Source organism: Emydura macquarii, unplaced genomic scaffold (assembly GCF_026122565.2).
Source record: "Emydura macquarii macquarii isolate MOO-44397 ecotype Brisbane River unplaced genomic scaffold, CSIRO-AGI_Emac_v2 contig_3220, whole genome shotgun sequence".
Taxonomy (NCBI): domain Eukaryota; kingdom Metazoa; phylum Chordata; order Testudines; family Chelidae; genus Emydura; species Emydura macquarii.
The window spans coordinates 1,577,252-1,590,316 of NW_027133357.1; the positions used below are offsets into that span (position 1 = coordinate 1,577,252).

Here is a 13,065-nt window from a genome sequence, read left to right on the forward strand (position 1 = left end):
CTGCATTTCCCACGGCTCTCCCGCTGCCTCCCCCGCTCCAGCTGACGTGGGAGTTCAGAGCCGAGCGATGGGGGCAGGCAGGCTCCACCCAGGCGCTGCCCCACCTGCAGAGCCCTGGCCAGGCACGGCGCTCTCACCTCCTGCCTGCGCTGCTCCTTCTTCAGCTGGGCGATCTCCCGGTTCCGCTTAGTCTCCACCAGCCGCCGCCTCTGCTGCTCCTCCCGCATCTGCTTCATCAGTGCCACCTGCGGGGGGGAGAAGGGGGCAGACGCGCCACGGCGCTCGCTGGGCCAGCTCACACAGGAGACCCCCACCCACAGGCTCTGGGGCGGCTGCCTTCAGAACCCCCCATCCCCCAGAGCTGGGCAAGCCCTTCAGGGAACCCCAGACCACCTGTCAGACAGACAGACTTCCCAGCAGTTTCCATCCTCCTGCCCAGCTTACCCACCTGTCTGTGCAGTATCCAACGCACACGTTTCCCTGCAGCTGGCACTAGGGGCCATGCCTGTCTGGACCCTCCCCCCCCCCCCCCCACACACAGCCCATAGCCAGTGTGGGCAGCAGGCACGACGGGCTGTGCCCATCCACCACCCCCTCCTGGCACAAGGGGCCATGCCCCTCCACAGCCGCCTCCTCCTCTGCCCAGCCAGCTACCTTGGCCTTCTTCATCTCCGCCACCTCAGCCTGCAGCTTCTTGAGCTCCCGCTCGTAGCGTGACTGGTTCTTGAGCAGGCGGGCGTGCTCCTTCTGGGCGGCCTGCAGCTTCTGCAGGTCCCGGTTCATCTCCTTCAGCCGCTTCTCGTAATCCGCCTTGATCTTGTTGGCTTTCTCCTCCGTGTAGCATTCCATGGTGCCTGGAGGGTGTGGAGCAGGGACTCAGAGCGCCAGGCAGCTAGGCTGCGCCCTTCACGCTCCATCCCACCCAGCGGCCCCCTGGACCTACCAGGCTCCCAGGAAACACACCCTTATTGGGGAGCGCTTTATATGAACCCTTTGCCTCCAGGGGCAAGCCTGCCTGGTCCCACAGCTCAGGAGACATTCAATGAGCAAGTAGCCCAGACCAGTGAGGGCCTGCAAGCCAGAACCACAGACCTATTTTACACCCATAAGCCCGGCAGCAGAGCAGTGCCAGGTGCGTGCCAGGGACGGCACCACTCCAGAGACTGGCGTACGCGGTTCTCCTCTAGGCAGCCACTGCATTCCACCCCAGGAGGTGAAGCTGCTGCTTCGGGGCCCCCAGGTGAGACGAGTCTGCTGGGACTCAGCTGGGGACAGGAGTCTCAGTTAGCATCAGCCATTTAGGGGAAGATGCCCAGGACCGAAAGGCCCTGGAGATGGAGCTCTCTGCATGAGAAGGCTGCACCGCGGCTCATCCACTGGGCAGTCAAAGTTCCCTTGCTGGGAGGAAGTCAGGAGCAGGTTGAAGGTCTGAATTCTAGAGCCAGCTTGGCCACAGACGCCCGTGGCTTTGGGCACAGGTCTGTGCCTCAGTTTCCCTGTGTGGATAATGATACTTTTATGGCCTGTCTCACAAAGGGTCTGAGCTCATTTACGTGTTTCAGAGCTCTGAGCTCCTCAGGGGAAGGTGTTGGAGAAGGGAAGGCCGCAGCACCTTCCACGAGCCCTACACTCCCCGTCTCTCCACGGCCAGTGGGCCACACAGCTGGGAGGTCATGGGATCACCTGCCTCCTGCCTGCCAGGGTCAGATCAAGAGGTGGGACAAGTGGCACACGGCTAAGCTGCCAGGGAACCCTGGGGGGAAACGACCCCAGGCACTGGAAAGCCCAACACTGAGCAGCCAGCAGCAATAGCTGGGCACCACAAAAGGGGCACGGAGCAGAAGGGGCACCAGCCTCAATTTGGGCCTCATTCGGTGCCAGGGGAATCAGGGGGTCCCCCCGCCTGTGTGGTGGGATTCTGGATGGAGGCTGGTGGGGTGGAGAGGGGAGGCACTGCCCGTACTGAGGTTCTGCAGCACCCGGTCTCTCTCCAGCTGCGTGTCCCGGATCTTGTTTTGAAGCAGGATCAGCTTCTCCTCGTACTGGTGCTTGAGCGTCTGCAGGCGCCGCTGGCTGTTCTCCAGCTCGTCAATCAGCTTCTGCTTGATCTCGATCTCGCAGGTCAGGTCGGCCAGGTCAGCCTGGAAATTCACCACTAGAGGTGCGGGGAGAGAGACTGTCAGCCCGCGGGGGTCAGGGGGAGACAGCCAGGCAGCCCTAGGCCAGGCCTGGATAGGGGTAGGGCAGCGCCCTGCCCAGCGGGATCCCAGACTGACTCTGGCATCACAGAGGAAAGGAGGCAGGCGAGGCAGGACTCGGAGGGGACGGCATCTCGCTCCTGCAGTCTTAGCCCAGCCAGGGGACCAGGAGGAGGCGGATGCAGGGGGCTGAGACGGGAAGGGGCACAGAGCTTGGCAGCCAGGGCTGAGCCAGAGCCCCAGATCCAGCATCTGAGCAGGCCCACCTCAGCACCCCCTCTGGCACCACGCGCCCCTCCAGCCAAGACCTGCCCAGCTCACCCTACAGGCTCGGTGCAGCTCCCCTTTCCCATTCCACCTCCCCAAAGGGGGCACGGCCCCGAGTCACCGCAGTCAGTCCACAGCAGATGCGCCCAGCCCCAGAGATCCCGGCACCCGCAGTCTGATCAGAGAGCCGGGCACCAGGCCCTCCGAGTTACCCTTCTCCTCAGCGTCAGAGTCCGAGTCCACCAGGCTCTCCTCGCTGCCCGAGTCCTCGTCCTCATCCTCACAGCCGCTCTCCTCCCGCTCTTCCTCCTGGGAGACGAGCTCAGGGTGAGGGCAGAGATCAGGAGCCTTTAGCCCCTCTCCCTATCGGCCCAAGGGCTCAGTCTCTTGCCACGCTCCCCATCCACCCCCCACCCTCCCAAATTAGAGCTATTGCCTTGGAAACCAGTGTCAGGCAGAGGCAGGATACATGACACTTCAGGCCGGGCCAGGCGGAGGGCTGATCCCACACCATGCGGGATGCAGGGTGTGCAAAGGGAGAGGATCATTTCTGGGGAGGGCCTGACAAGTCCTCCAGGGTGGAGAGGACATGGTTCATGGGAGGAAGCCCAGCTGCACAGAAAGCCTCTGGCTAGTTTCCCTGCCCCACCTGTGTCAGAAGGCCAGATAGACCAGGGCACAGCCGTCTTACCCACCATCCTCGGCCCGTGTCTTGCCCCCACTCCCCACACTGACTGCCCTATGGGGTGTGTGGGGGGGTCCACGGGTGCTAGGTTCCCTGGCTGCCCCCCCACCCCCCAGAACACCTGCATCTCCCACAACCAGGCTGGGCTTTACCCGTCTCCCAGGGGCGCAGTGGGACTCAGCTGCCCCAAGTGCCTGGGAGGCACGGAGAAAGCCGTTGGCATCCGGGGTATGGGGGAAGCCACTCCACAGGGAAAGGCAATGAGGGCGAGACACGGGCCGCCTCCCTCACCTCCTCGTTCTCATCCGTCTCCTCCCCGTTCTCCTGCTGCAGCTTTGGCCTCTTCTTGAAGGCCTCCTTCTCCGGGCTGTCAGGGACAGGAGATTTAAATGAGCCCCGCTGGCGGGGAAGCCCCGGCACACAGACCCCTTAGAACATACATCCCTAATGCCCTCCGTCTCCGAGCCCTCCGTGAACCCAGCTTCACCGCCCTCCAGAGAGACAGGCCGGGCAGTGTTCACAGATGGGGAAACTGAGGCACAAAGAGAGGCTGGGACTCACCCAAGGCCATGAGGCAAGTCAGAGGCAGAACTGAAAAAAGAACCCAGGAGTCCTGATTCAGGGCTGTATTGCTTTGGCTTCCACTAGGGCTGGGGCGGGGGGGAAGGGGGCAGGATGTCTGGACCAGCAAAGCTGATGGGGGCTGGCTGGTGCCAGGGCTGGAAGTCAAGGGAGAAGTGGTCATCCAACTAACTATGGCCCTGCTATAGTAACAAAGGCACAAGGGTGGGAGCACCTAGAACAGCCCCCCCTATGCCCCCCCACTCCAGGGAGCTGGCCTGCACCTCTTCCTCCGCTGCCTCGTCTCCTTCTTCAGCCGCTCCAGGTCCTGCCTGGCTCGCCGAAGGACTTCAGAGGCCTCCGCCTCCACAGCAACCACGGGGCTGCTCAGCGCCCCCGGACCTGGCCCTGGAGACGAGCCCAAGGAGTACGGGGGCCTGGAGGAGACCCGCGACAGGCTGCGGCGGAGCGACTCGTTCATGGCTTCGCTCTCCAAGAGCTTGGTCCTGGGGACAGGAGGGGCTCTTGGTTAGAGATCCACCACCCCGGGGAGATGTTCGAGCATCTCAGCCCCCAGGAGAAGAGACCCCCCTCCCACGACCTCAGTGAGGGCTGACTGGGGAAAAAGTGGGAAACTCCCACGCTCATCTCAGTCGCTCCCAAGGAGAGGTGCTGCAGGAGGGCATCAGAGGGGAAGTGCCGGGGCGGAGGGGTGGCAGTGCCACCAACTGACTGCATGCATCTCAGTGGGGGCAGAGTCACATCAAGACTCAGGACGGCACTTCACCGATCTAGTGCCTTCACTTGGCAGATGGCAGCACACCCCAGGTCATGGCACTGCCCTAAGAGGCAAAGGCATCTCAGCGCAGACCCCAGGGTTCCCTGTCAGGCCTGAAAGCAAATGGGAGAGACCTGGGAGAAACGGGAGAGTAGCAACCCTGTAGCCGATGGTCAGGTCTTCCCCCTCGGGCACCCTAATAGCGACGGTGAGCTATGCGGCCATGGCAGCCTAAGGGTTAATCTTCAGCTGTGGCTGCGCTAGACCAACTGTTCCCGACCTGTGGGGCAGGACCCCATGGGTGGGGCGCCAAAGATTCCAGGGGTTCCAGGAGGCTTCAGTAATATTGACCGGGTGCAGCAGCCTCAAGCTTTGTGCCGGCTGGAGCAGAGGAGCAGGATCCCCCCAGCCCTGCACCGGCCAGGTGCCTGGCTGGAGAGGAGCAGCCCCATGCCGATGGGGGCCTGGCGCAGCCCCGGCCAACCCGCCAGCGCCCATCTCCATTACCCTCAGTCCATGAGGGATGGGAAGAGACGGGGCCACACGGGCGGTGCAGTGGCGGCTGCGCCAGGGAAGGCTGAGCTTCTTACTCAGGTAAGAGTCATGTATTATGATGTGTTTCTCAGGGTTGTGTGTGTTTATGGCCGTGAGGAGGCAGGGTGGAGAGGGACGTGTGTTTTACCTAGCGTTAACTAGTGGGGCTTTCACTCAGAAAGGCTGGGAACCGCTGTGCTAGACACCGTGTATCAAGCTGTTCTGGCGGGGTACCTACATTTTCCAGCATTACAGATAGGGGGTTGCATCCTCAGCGGGAAGAGGGTAAATCGGAATCACTCCATGGGCACCAGTGGGGCAATTCTAGATTTTACACTGGCTGAGAATCTGGCCCAGAATGAGCAAAGGGATTTCTTGTCTCCTGGGCCGTCAGTTTCACCAGCACTAAATCCACATTTATAAACAGCACTTGTTATCAGATTGCATTTCAATGAACCTCCTCAGAGGCATTTAATTCGGGATCCGCCAGCGCTCCAGAGAATTCTGCGGGGAATAACCCAGCTGGGGGTTTGGGAGCTGGAGGGACGAGCAGGACACCCTCCAGGATGGAGGCATTTCCATCTTTAACGTAGGCTTTTATTTATATTCCAGTAGCACTTAGAGAGCTGAGATCAGGGCCCTGCACGCACCCGTGGGATAATTGCTGCCCCGAAGCGCTGACAATCTAAATGGCAAGTCAGACCAAAAGGTGAAAGAGGGGAAGTGACTTGCCCAAGGTCACCCAAAGTCAGTGGCGGAGATACCTGCGATACCAGTCCAAAATTTGAACTCAGTGCCTGCTGCGTCAGTCACCCAGCAGGACAGCGGCAGAGAGAGAATCCAGTTCTCCAGAGCCCCAGTTCAATGTCCCATTCCCCCTCGATTCCCCCCCCAGCCCACACTGCCTCTTCGTGGGTTCTCTCACGTGCTATGCGATACACGGATGCCCGGGGGGAGAGGGGGTGTGTGGAAGGAGGAAACATAGCTCGCACCCACCTGAGCTCCTCGATCTCCCGGATGTAGTTCTGGATCAGGGCCCCAATGGCCTCGTTACCATCACCTGGAGTGACAGAATTAGGATCACGGACTAGCTCAGTAACCCTCAGCAGATGGGCCGCCTCTCGGCCTCCCTTAGCTCTGGGTTGGTTGTCGTTTTAGTGATACCGGTCCACGTTCCCCATCCGACCCCACGTGTACCTCCTCCAGAGACGGCCGGCCTTACCTGCCTTGGCCAGTATCAGATTGGCCTCCTGGCTCATCAGGTGGGTGACCCTGCTGTTGATGGCGTCGATGGCCTCCTGCATGGCCTTCACCCTCATGCGCAACGTGTTGTTCTCCTTCTGGAGCATGGCGTTCTCGTGGAACAGGTCGCTGTAGCCCTCGGAGCCGTCCTCGCCAATGACACGCTTGCCCTTGGGGGAGAGGCGGGGATGAGATGCAGAGAAGGCAAACCCACAGCACCCGTCAGCACTGGCCGAACCCAGCCAGCTACATGCTCAGCGGCTTCAGCACGAGGGGGATGGGTCCAGCCACAGCAAGAGGAGCAGGGAAAACTAGGAGACTCAAAAAAAGAGGCAGGCGTAGCCATGGGGAGGCCGTGCTCGGGGGATGGCTGAGACTGGGAGCAGCCAACATGATGGAAATGCCTTTTATTCAGCTGAGGCACAGATCTGAGTCCCATCACTGCAGAATCTGAGCACCCCCCAGTTTAATGCATTTACCCTCATATAGCCCTGCCCTGCCTCGCAGGGTATTACCCACATTGCACAGATGGGAACTGAGGCCCAGAGGCAAAGTGACTTGCCCAAGGTCATACAGGGAGTTTTTGGCAGAGCAAGGACTTGAATGCAGTCCCAAATCCCAAGCCAGTGTCCTGACCGCTGGATCATCCTTCCTCTCGGCAGAGAGGACCTAGCCTGGGGAGATAAAGGACTCAGCTCAATGGCAGCCATTGGCTGACTTCGGACCCGTGCTCTTGGGAAACCAGCCAGGACAAGCTCAACATGAAGCAGGATGTCTGGGATATGATGCGTCGGGCAGGGGTATAAAAGAGGAGGTACCTTCCCAGATCCTGAAAATACCCCCAGAGCCTTCCCCCTGTTCATAGCATGACACCCGGTCCTTTAACAGCAAAACAGCCTACGTGTCCGTAGCCCCTTGCGCCCTGCAGGATCCCAGAGCTGCTCACAAACTACAGTGTCACTGAAACACAGCCACCTCTGGGGTGGTGCCCAGTGCCACAGCACACACTGCACCCACGAGGAGTGGTGCTGGACAAGGCCAGGAGATGACTGGCTGTACACCCATCATGGGGAAAAGTCTGTGCAGAGCAGGGAGAACAATTTACCCCGCGCAATTTCAAGGATGTGTTGCTGAGTTGCTGCAGCTGGGATTTGAACCTGTGAGTGCAAGGAGTCCAGGTGTTTCTATCATACACAGGCTAACCTGAAAATATGTCTCCCTCCAGCAGACAAACCCAGCAATCACAACGGCCTGCCGCAAACCCAGGTACTGGAGTTACTCCGTTAACCCCAAGCAGCACGGGATGGTGTGGAAGGTCCTGGGTTTGATCTGAACCGGTGACCCGAGCGGGCCATACGTCCGCAGGGCTTCGCCCACTCAGCGGCCCCTTACCGCCTTGTACTCCATGAGCTCCAGCTGGAGCCGAGCGATCTCGGCCCGCAGGGCGCTGATCTGCTGGCTGGTTTTATCCTGGTTCACCACCACCTTGTTCTTGATGTTGCGAGCCCGGTTGGCGTACTTGAGCGTGTTCAAGGTCTCCATGAAGTCCCGGTCAGAGGGGCTGATGCAGGCGATCATGATGGTTTGGCTTGGGGAGGACAGAGAGCCAGCAGGGACAATGAGATGGTGACACCTGCTCCCTCAGCAGAGCCGTCATCTGACCATGCGGCTGCCGGGCCACACAGGATCAGCCTTTTCCAGTGCTGGCATGAGGGCGCCCATCGGCAGCTCCAGCCACAACCCCCCTTTGGCCTTTATTTACTCTATAACTGGGGTTCGTAGGGAGGGCTTTAGGTGCCTTCCATCCTGGGCCCATGTAGGCTGGAAGCATCGGCCTCACAGAACCCATGGTCGCCTCCCCTGCTCGGTACAAAGCGGCATTCCCGAAGTCACCCCCCAGGACAGCCCACCACAGGGCATTCAGGGCATCGCTGAGACAGGAAGGGGGGGTGGGATTAAAGCAATCTCGTGCTGGGAAGTTCGGCTGCCAAATCCTGGATCACAAGGGGCTCAGCCGCATTTTGCAAGAGCTAATGCCACGAAAAGCTGCCTAATTGTGTCTGGGGTCGGGACCAAGAGAGCCGAGATAATTACCCCGGACCCGTGACAACCCATGGGCTACCCCAAGGAACCCACATGGTGCTTCAGGTCCCTCCCTGAGCATGACTGGTCCCCCTGTCACTCAGAAAACCCCCACCCACAGCAGGTGACATACCCAGGGTGCAGACCTCCCATTCTGGGTCTCTCACACACACACCCAGCTGTAGCTGGCACTCGCCAGGCAACTCCAAGCCCTGGCTAAGGATGCCCATTACCTGTTGCCCCCAAGGGAGTCCTGGAGGAGCCGGGTCAGTTTGGAGTCTCGGTAGGGTACATGCACAGCTTTCTTGCTTTGGTCTCCGAGGGCACTGATGACGTTTCCCAACGCCAGCTGCCAACAAAATGGAACGGGCCGTGAGTTCTCCCCCCGTGCCAGGGTGATTGAAGCCACCTCTTTCCAGGGAGTGGGGGTCTCTGGACCAGCTGCGCTTGCAGCCAGTCAGTGCCGTTGTAAGATCAGCCAGACAGCATGCTGCCGCTCTCCTGCCTCCATGTTATTCCCAAGCACCAAGACCCAGAGGGCAGATCCAAGAATCTACCCCTCCTGGGGGCAGCGCTCCGGGCACACTTTACCCCAGGCACCTGAAGCCTAGATAAACAGAGAGAGCCTCAACCACCAGAGATGTTTCTTTCAGCTTGAGTGGCAGAGCCTCTGCCTGGGAGGTGGGTTCTAGTTCCTCCCCTAACCACTGCCCCTGAGTCACTGGCCCTGATCCTTGGGAAGGGAGCCCTGTCCTCCCAAGGGGTACATGCTTGGGCCCAGATTGCAACCCCACCCCTCACCGCCGAGTCCAAGCCAGGACTCAGTGGGAGCCCTAGGTGGTTCAGCATGGGAGCTAGTGAGCCAGAGAGAACCAAGGGTCCCATCTGTATCCGGCAGCCTCAACAGAGAACCCCCTTTATAACCACTGCAGCTTGTCCCGGTCTCCTCTGCCCACCCAGCCGGGGCCCTGAGATCTCTACCAGGCCACAGTTGATGGAGATTCCCTCCTTGGCTCTCTCGCCTGTTGCGCCCGTCCGCTTCAGCCTCTCCGAGCCGGCCAGGTCAACGAAGTGGAACTTGGCGGTGAGGGTCTCGCACTCGCTGGGGGCCTGGGATCCCTCTGGGAGGCCGTTCACCTGGAAGCCAGACACGCCGCAGCGTCAGCACCTCCCGCGGAGCTACCACGCTCACCAGTGCCGACACGGCCCCGGGCGCTGCAGCAAACCCTGGGCTGGGGATGGACTTGGCCATGGTCCTACCTAGGCCTAGACCAGAGACGGGCCCAAGCCCTGGCCTTCAGAGCCTGCCCCTGCGTGCTTGGATCTGCCTATCAGTGAGACAGGAGTCAGCGGCAGAGTTCGCACCCGGCCTATCCTGCCATTCAGCTACTCACCATCCTCCAGGCCACGGCTAAGAGCGGCCAGCGCCTGCTGCTACAGCAGGGAGGAAAGCAGTCCCCATCCCAGGGGAAGGGGGCATTATCCCTCGGCTACTCTAGCTCCCAACCTGGCCCCCACCGCCCCTCAGAGTATCCCGCTGCGGCTCCGCTTTCAGCCGGCGCGAGGCAGGGTGACATAGGAACTAGCCTGTTCCGGGACCGCGGCTCATGCCTGCCATGCTGTGGGGCGAAGGGAACCCCTCACCCCTTTTGCTCAGCCTCACCAGGTCTGGCCGGGCGCAGACTCTCATTTGGCACAGGTGGATGGTGAAGATGGCGTGGGAGCGGGAGCTCTGGACATTCATCTGGGTGCTGGCCGTTGTGCGGGACAGAGCTCCCTGCTTCAGGCACTGGATCAGCTGCAATGACAAGGGAGAGGTTAAAAGGAGTTTCCACCCCAGGGCATTGGGCGGGGGGGCGAGATGCCGGAGGGCACCTGGAAAACATCGCTCGTCGGGCGGTAGGTTACAGTGCCATAGTCACCTCGTGACGGGGGCAGCAGAGATCCTGCCTGGCACGCGGGACTCTCCTGCAAAGCCACCAAGACCCTGTGCTGAGCAATCCTTGCCCAAGCATGCCAGGGAGCATCGCCTGTGGCCAGAGGGAGCAGGTGTTACAGGGAGACCCTGGAACAGCTCCACCCACGAGTTGCCACGAAGGCCAAGCCCCAGGCAAGAGGCTATGGTGGAGGCTACATCAGGGTCTGCGTGCTCGGAGGAGAACCAGTTGGCAACCCGCCCAAGCTGAGCCATGGCAAGTAATGAAATGCTCTGTAGGACACTGGATCCGGGCCCCGGCCCTGGGGTTGTACAAATGCAGTGAGAGGCAGCCCCAGCCCCACCGAGCGGGCAGAGAAGGGACTTGCCCAAGGTCACACAGCAGCAAGTGGCATGGTGGGTAACAGAAGCCTGCTCTCTCAGGTTCCATCCCAGAGCCCTAACCACTGGCTCACGCTGCTCCTCTCCCCCCCGGGCTCTCTGCCACACACTAAGTGTCCGGAGGCAGCAGAGGAGGGATTGGACCTTCAGGTCTTGAGTGTGGTTTCTGCTGCCCCCAGCTGGCTGGGTGACGTCCCCGTTCACAGACACTACATGCAGGGCAGGGGCTTCTCCAGGACCAAACCCTGCCACACGCTTGCTCCAGGAGATACCTGCTTGACGTGGCAGGAGAAGAGCGTCCCGGTGCCGCACACTCACAGCCTTACCTTTAGCGCCTGACTCGTCTCCCAGGAGCTGAGCCTCCAGCAGCAACTCCAAGTTAACGAAGGGCTCTTATTGCCCACTGAGCGAGTGACTTCCTCGCCCCTGCACTAGAGCTGCGTTCCCAGCCCCCTTCATCCCAGGACGCTGCTCCCATGAGAGACAGGTGCTGTGGACCAACACCACAGCAGGGCCATGGGAGGGCTGGGCACAGAGCCCAGACTCTCTCACCCTCGTGTAATGGGATGAGCATGTGGGTGCCAACTGCACAGCTATCGCTAGGCCCTCTTGTTCCTGCGCCACCCGGCACAGAGGGCAGGACGGGGGTGGGAGTGGGGGTCTGGAGAGAAGGAACCATCCAAACCCCCCACCCCACAAACACACAGTGAAGGCGTGGGGGATGCATTTAAAAAGCCTCCTCTCTGGGGACTGGCAAGGAGAGGGTTAACCCGTCCAAGCTGGGGTCCCCTCTCATTGCAATGAGCATGAGGCAGGGCTAAGAACAGCTGGGGGACAATTCTCTTTCTGGTGGGGAGGGTTAGCAGAGGAGCACGCCCAGGAGGCAACGGTGGGGGTGGGAGGGAAAATCCATCCATGGTCCATTCTCCCCTCATCCCCCATATCAGGCTTGGGACCAGGGGTCACCATCATGCTGTGATGCTGCCGCTGGACAATCCAAAGCGCTTGGCATCTAAATGCCACACACGGGCACAGCTGGCTGTGTGTCAAAGCCACATGAAGGAGGGGCTGGCTAGGCGAGCCTGCTGGAAGCCTTCACTCCCGGGGCTATGGTGTGCTCAGCGCCCAACTCCCCTCGTCGTCACCGGAGGCTCTGCCCTTCGCTGCATCCAGCCCCTCCACGTTGCCCGTGCCTAGCCTCCCAGGCGATAGAGCAGCCGAGCCCCACGGCGTCACCCACCTCGCCCTGGGAGCTGATGAGGCGCGAGGTGACACCGGTGGTGTAGATGCTGCCGCTGGCATCCTCGTGGATTTTGATGTTGGATTTGCGGTGGCGGGAGTCGGGGTCCCGGGCGCTGTCGAACAGGTCCAGGATCTCCTCGTTGTAGAGCTGTGGGGGAGAGAGATGGGGCAGCAGGTTACCAGGCGGCAGGGGGCTCGCCACGGCACCTGGCACGCAGGTTTGTGACTAACCTCCCGCCTCCCAGGGTGGAACAGGGGCCGTGATCCTGCCCTTCTTCCATCAGCCCCCTGGGGCCTTGTCATGCAGGAGGAGGAGGTATCTGAGTGGGGCACTGGCCCTGCCAAACTCCCGTTGGCATTTGCCAGCTGATCTTCGCTGGCCCCACACTGGCCGCCGTGCGGACAAAGATGCCCTAATGGCATCGGCTGGAATCTCTAGAGTCTGGCAACCCCCTGCTCTCTGGGGCTCCCCATCCCGGTTACACGCCCACCTCCATGTGCTCTCAAGCTTCCAGCCCAGGGCGTGCTTCAAAAACAGAATTGGAAGCGATCTGGGAAAAGCCACAGATGCCCTCCCCCACCCCAACGCCTCTTGGCTCCCTGCCACGTCTCCCCCGGCACATGGACAGAGCGGCACATTGCCAGCGTGCTGTGCCGATATTCCCTAGCTAAAGACACAGGCTGGAGCAGTGAGTTCCCCCAAGGCCACACACCAGGCTAGTGGCAGAACCAGGAACAGAACCCAGGTGTCCTCGCTCCTGGCTCTACCCACTAGACCTTGCTCTCCTCTTAAACGCACTCAGACGGCAGACAAGAGACTGAGGAGCCATCTCACCGCACCCCGGCCTGGCTGGCGTTCCCCATCACCATGGCCGTCAGTCACCCAGCACCATCCATATGTCTGGGGACCCTGCTGTGCTTCTCGATATCTGGGACTAGAGCCCAGCAGGGTAATTATCCAGAGCCCAGCAGGTAAGGCCTGACCCGTGGGGGTGGGAGGGAGTGTCACTGACGGACTAACCTGCCCTGCCAGAGAGAGGGGCTAATTGGTGCTTAGAGCTGGGAGCTCATTGACGGCAAGGAAGCCAGGGCCGATCCTGCACCTTGCCCTGAATTAGCTCAGCAACCGGGCAGCATGCCTCACACTGGGACGGGAGGC

The 13,065-nt window shown here is 60.9% G+C and overlaps 1 protein-coding gene across 1 annotated transcript in view; it reads right to left on the reverse strand.

Annotated features, from left to right (window-relative positions):
- Positions 1–13,065, reverse strand: part of KIF21B (kinesin family member 21B) — an 81,846-nt gene that overhangs the window by 26,242 nt on the left and 42,539 nt on the right. The window contains exons 4-16 of the mRNA XM_067531865.1: positions 11,905–12,054; positions 10,011–10,145; positions 9,329–9,484; positions 8,581–8,696; positions 7,658–7,853; positions 6,246–6,435; positions 6,020–6,083; positions 3,996–4,217; positions 3,442–3,517; positions 2,678–2,774; positions 1,964–2,155; positions 655–854; positions 138–245 (exon numbers count right to left, since the gene is read on the reverse strand). Of these exons, the coding sequence (XP_067387966.1) occupies positions 138–245; positions 655–854; positions 1,964–2,155; positions 2,678–2,774; positions 3,442–3,517; positions 3,996–4,217; positions 6,020–6,083; positions 6,246–6,435; positions 7,658–7,853; positions 8,581–8,696; positions 9,329–9,484; positions 10,011–10,145; positions 11,905–12,054 (1,902 nt within the window). The remainder of the gene's footprint in view (positions 1–137; positions 246–654; positions 855–1,963; positions 2,156–2,677; positions 2,775–3,441; positions 3,518–3,995; positions 4,218–6,019; positions 6,084–6,245; positions 6,436–7,657; positions 7,854–8,580; positions 8,697–9,328; positions 9,485–10,010; positions 10,146–11,904; positions 12,055–13,065) is intronic.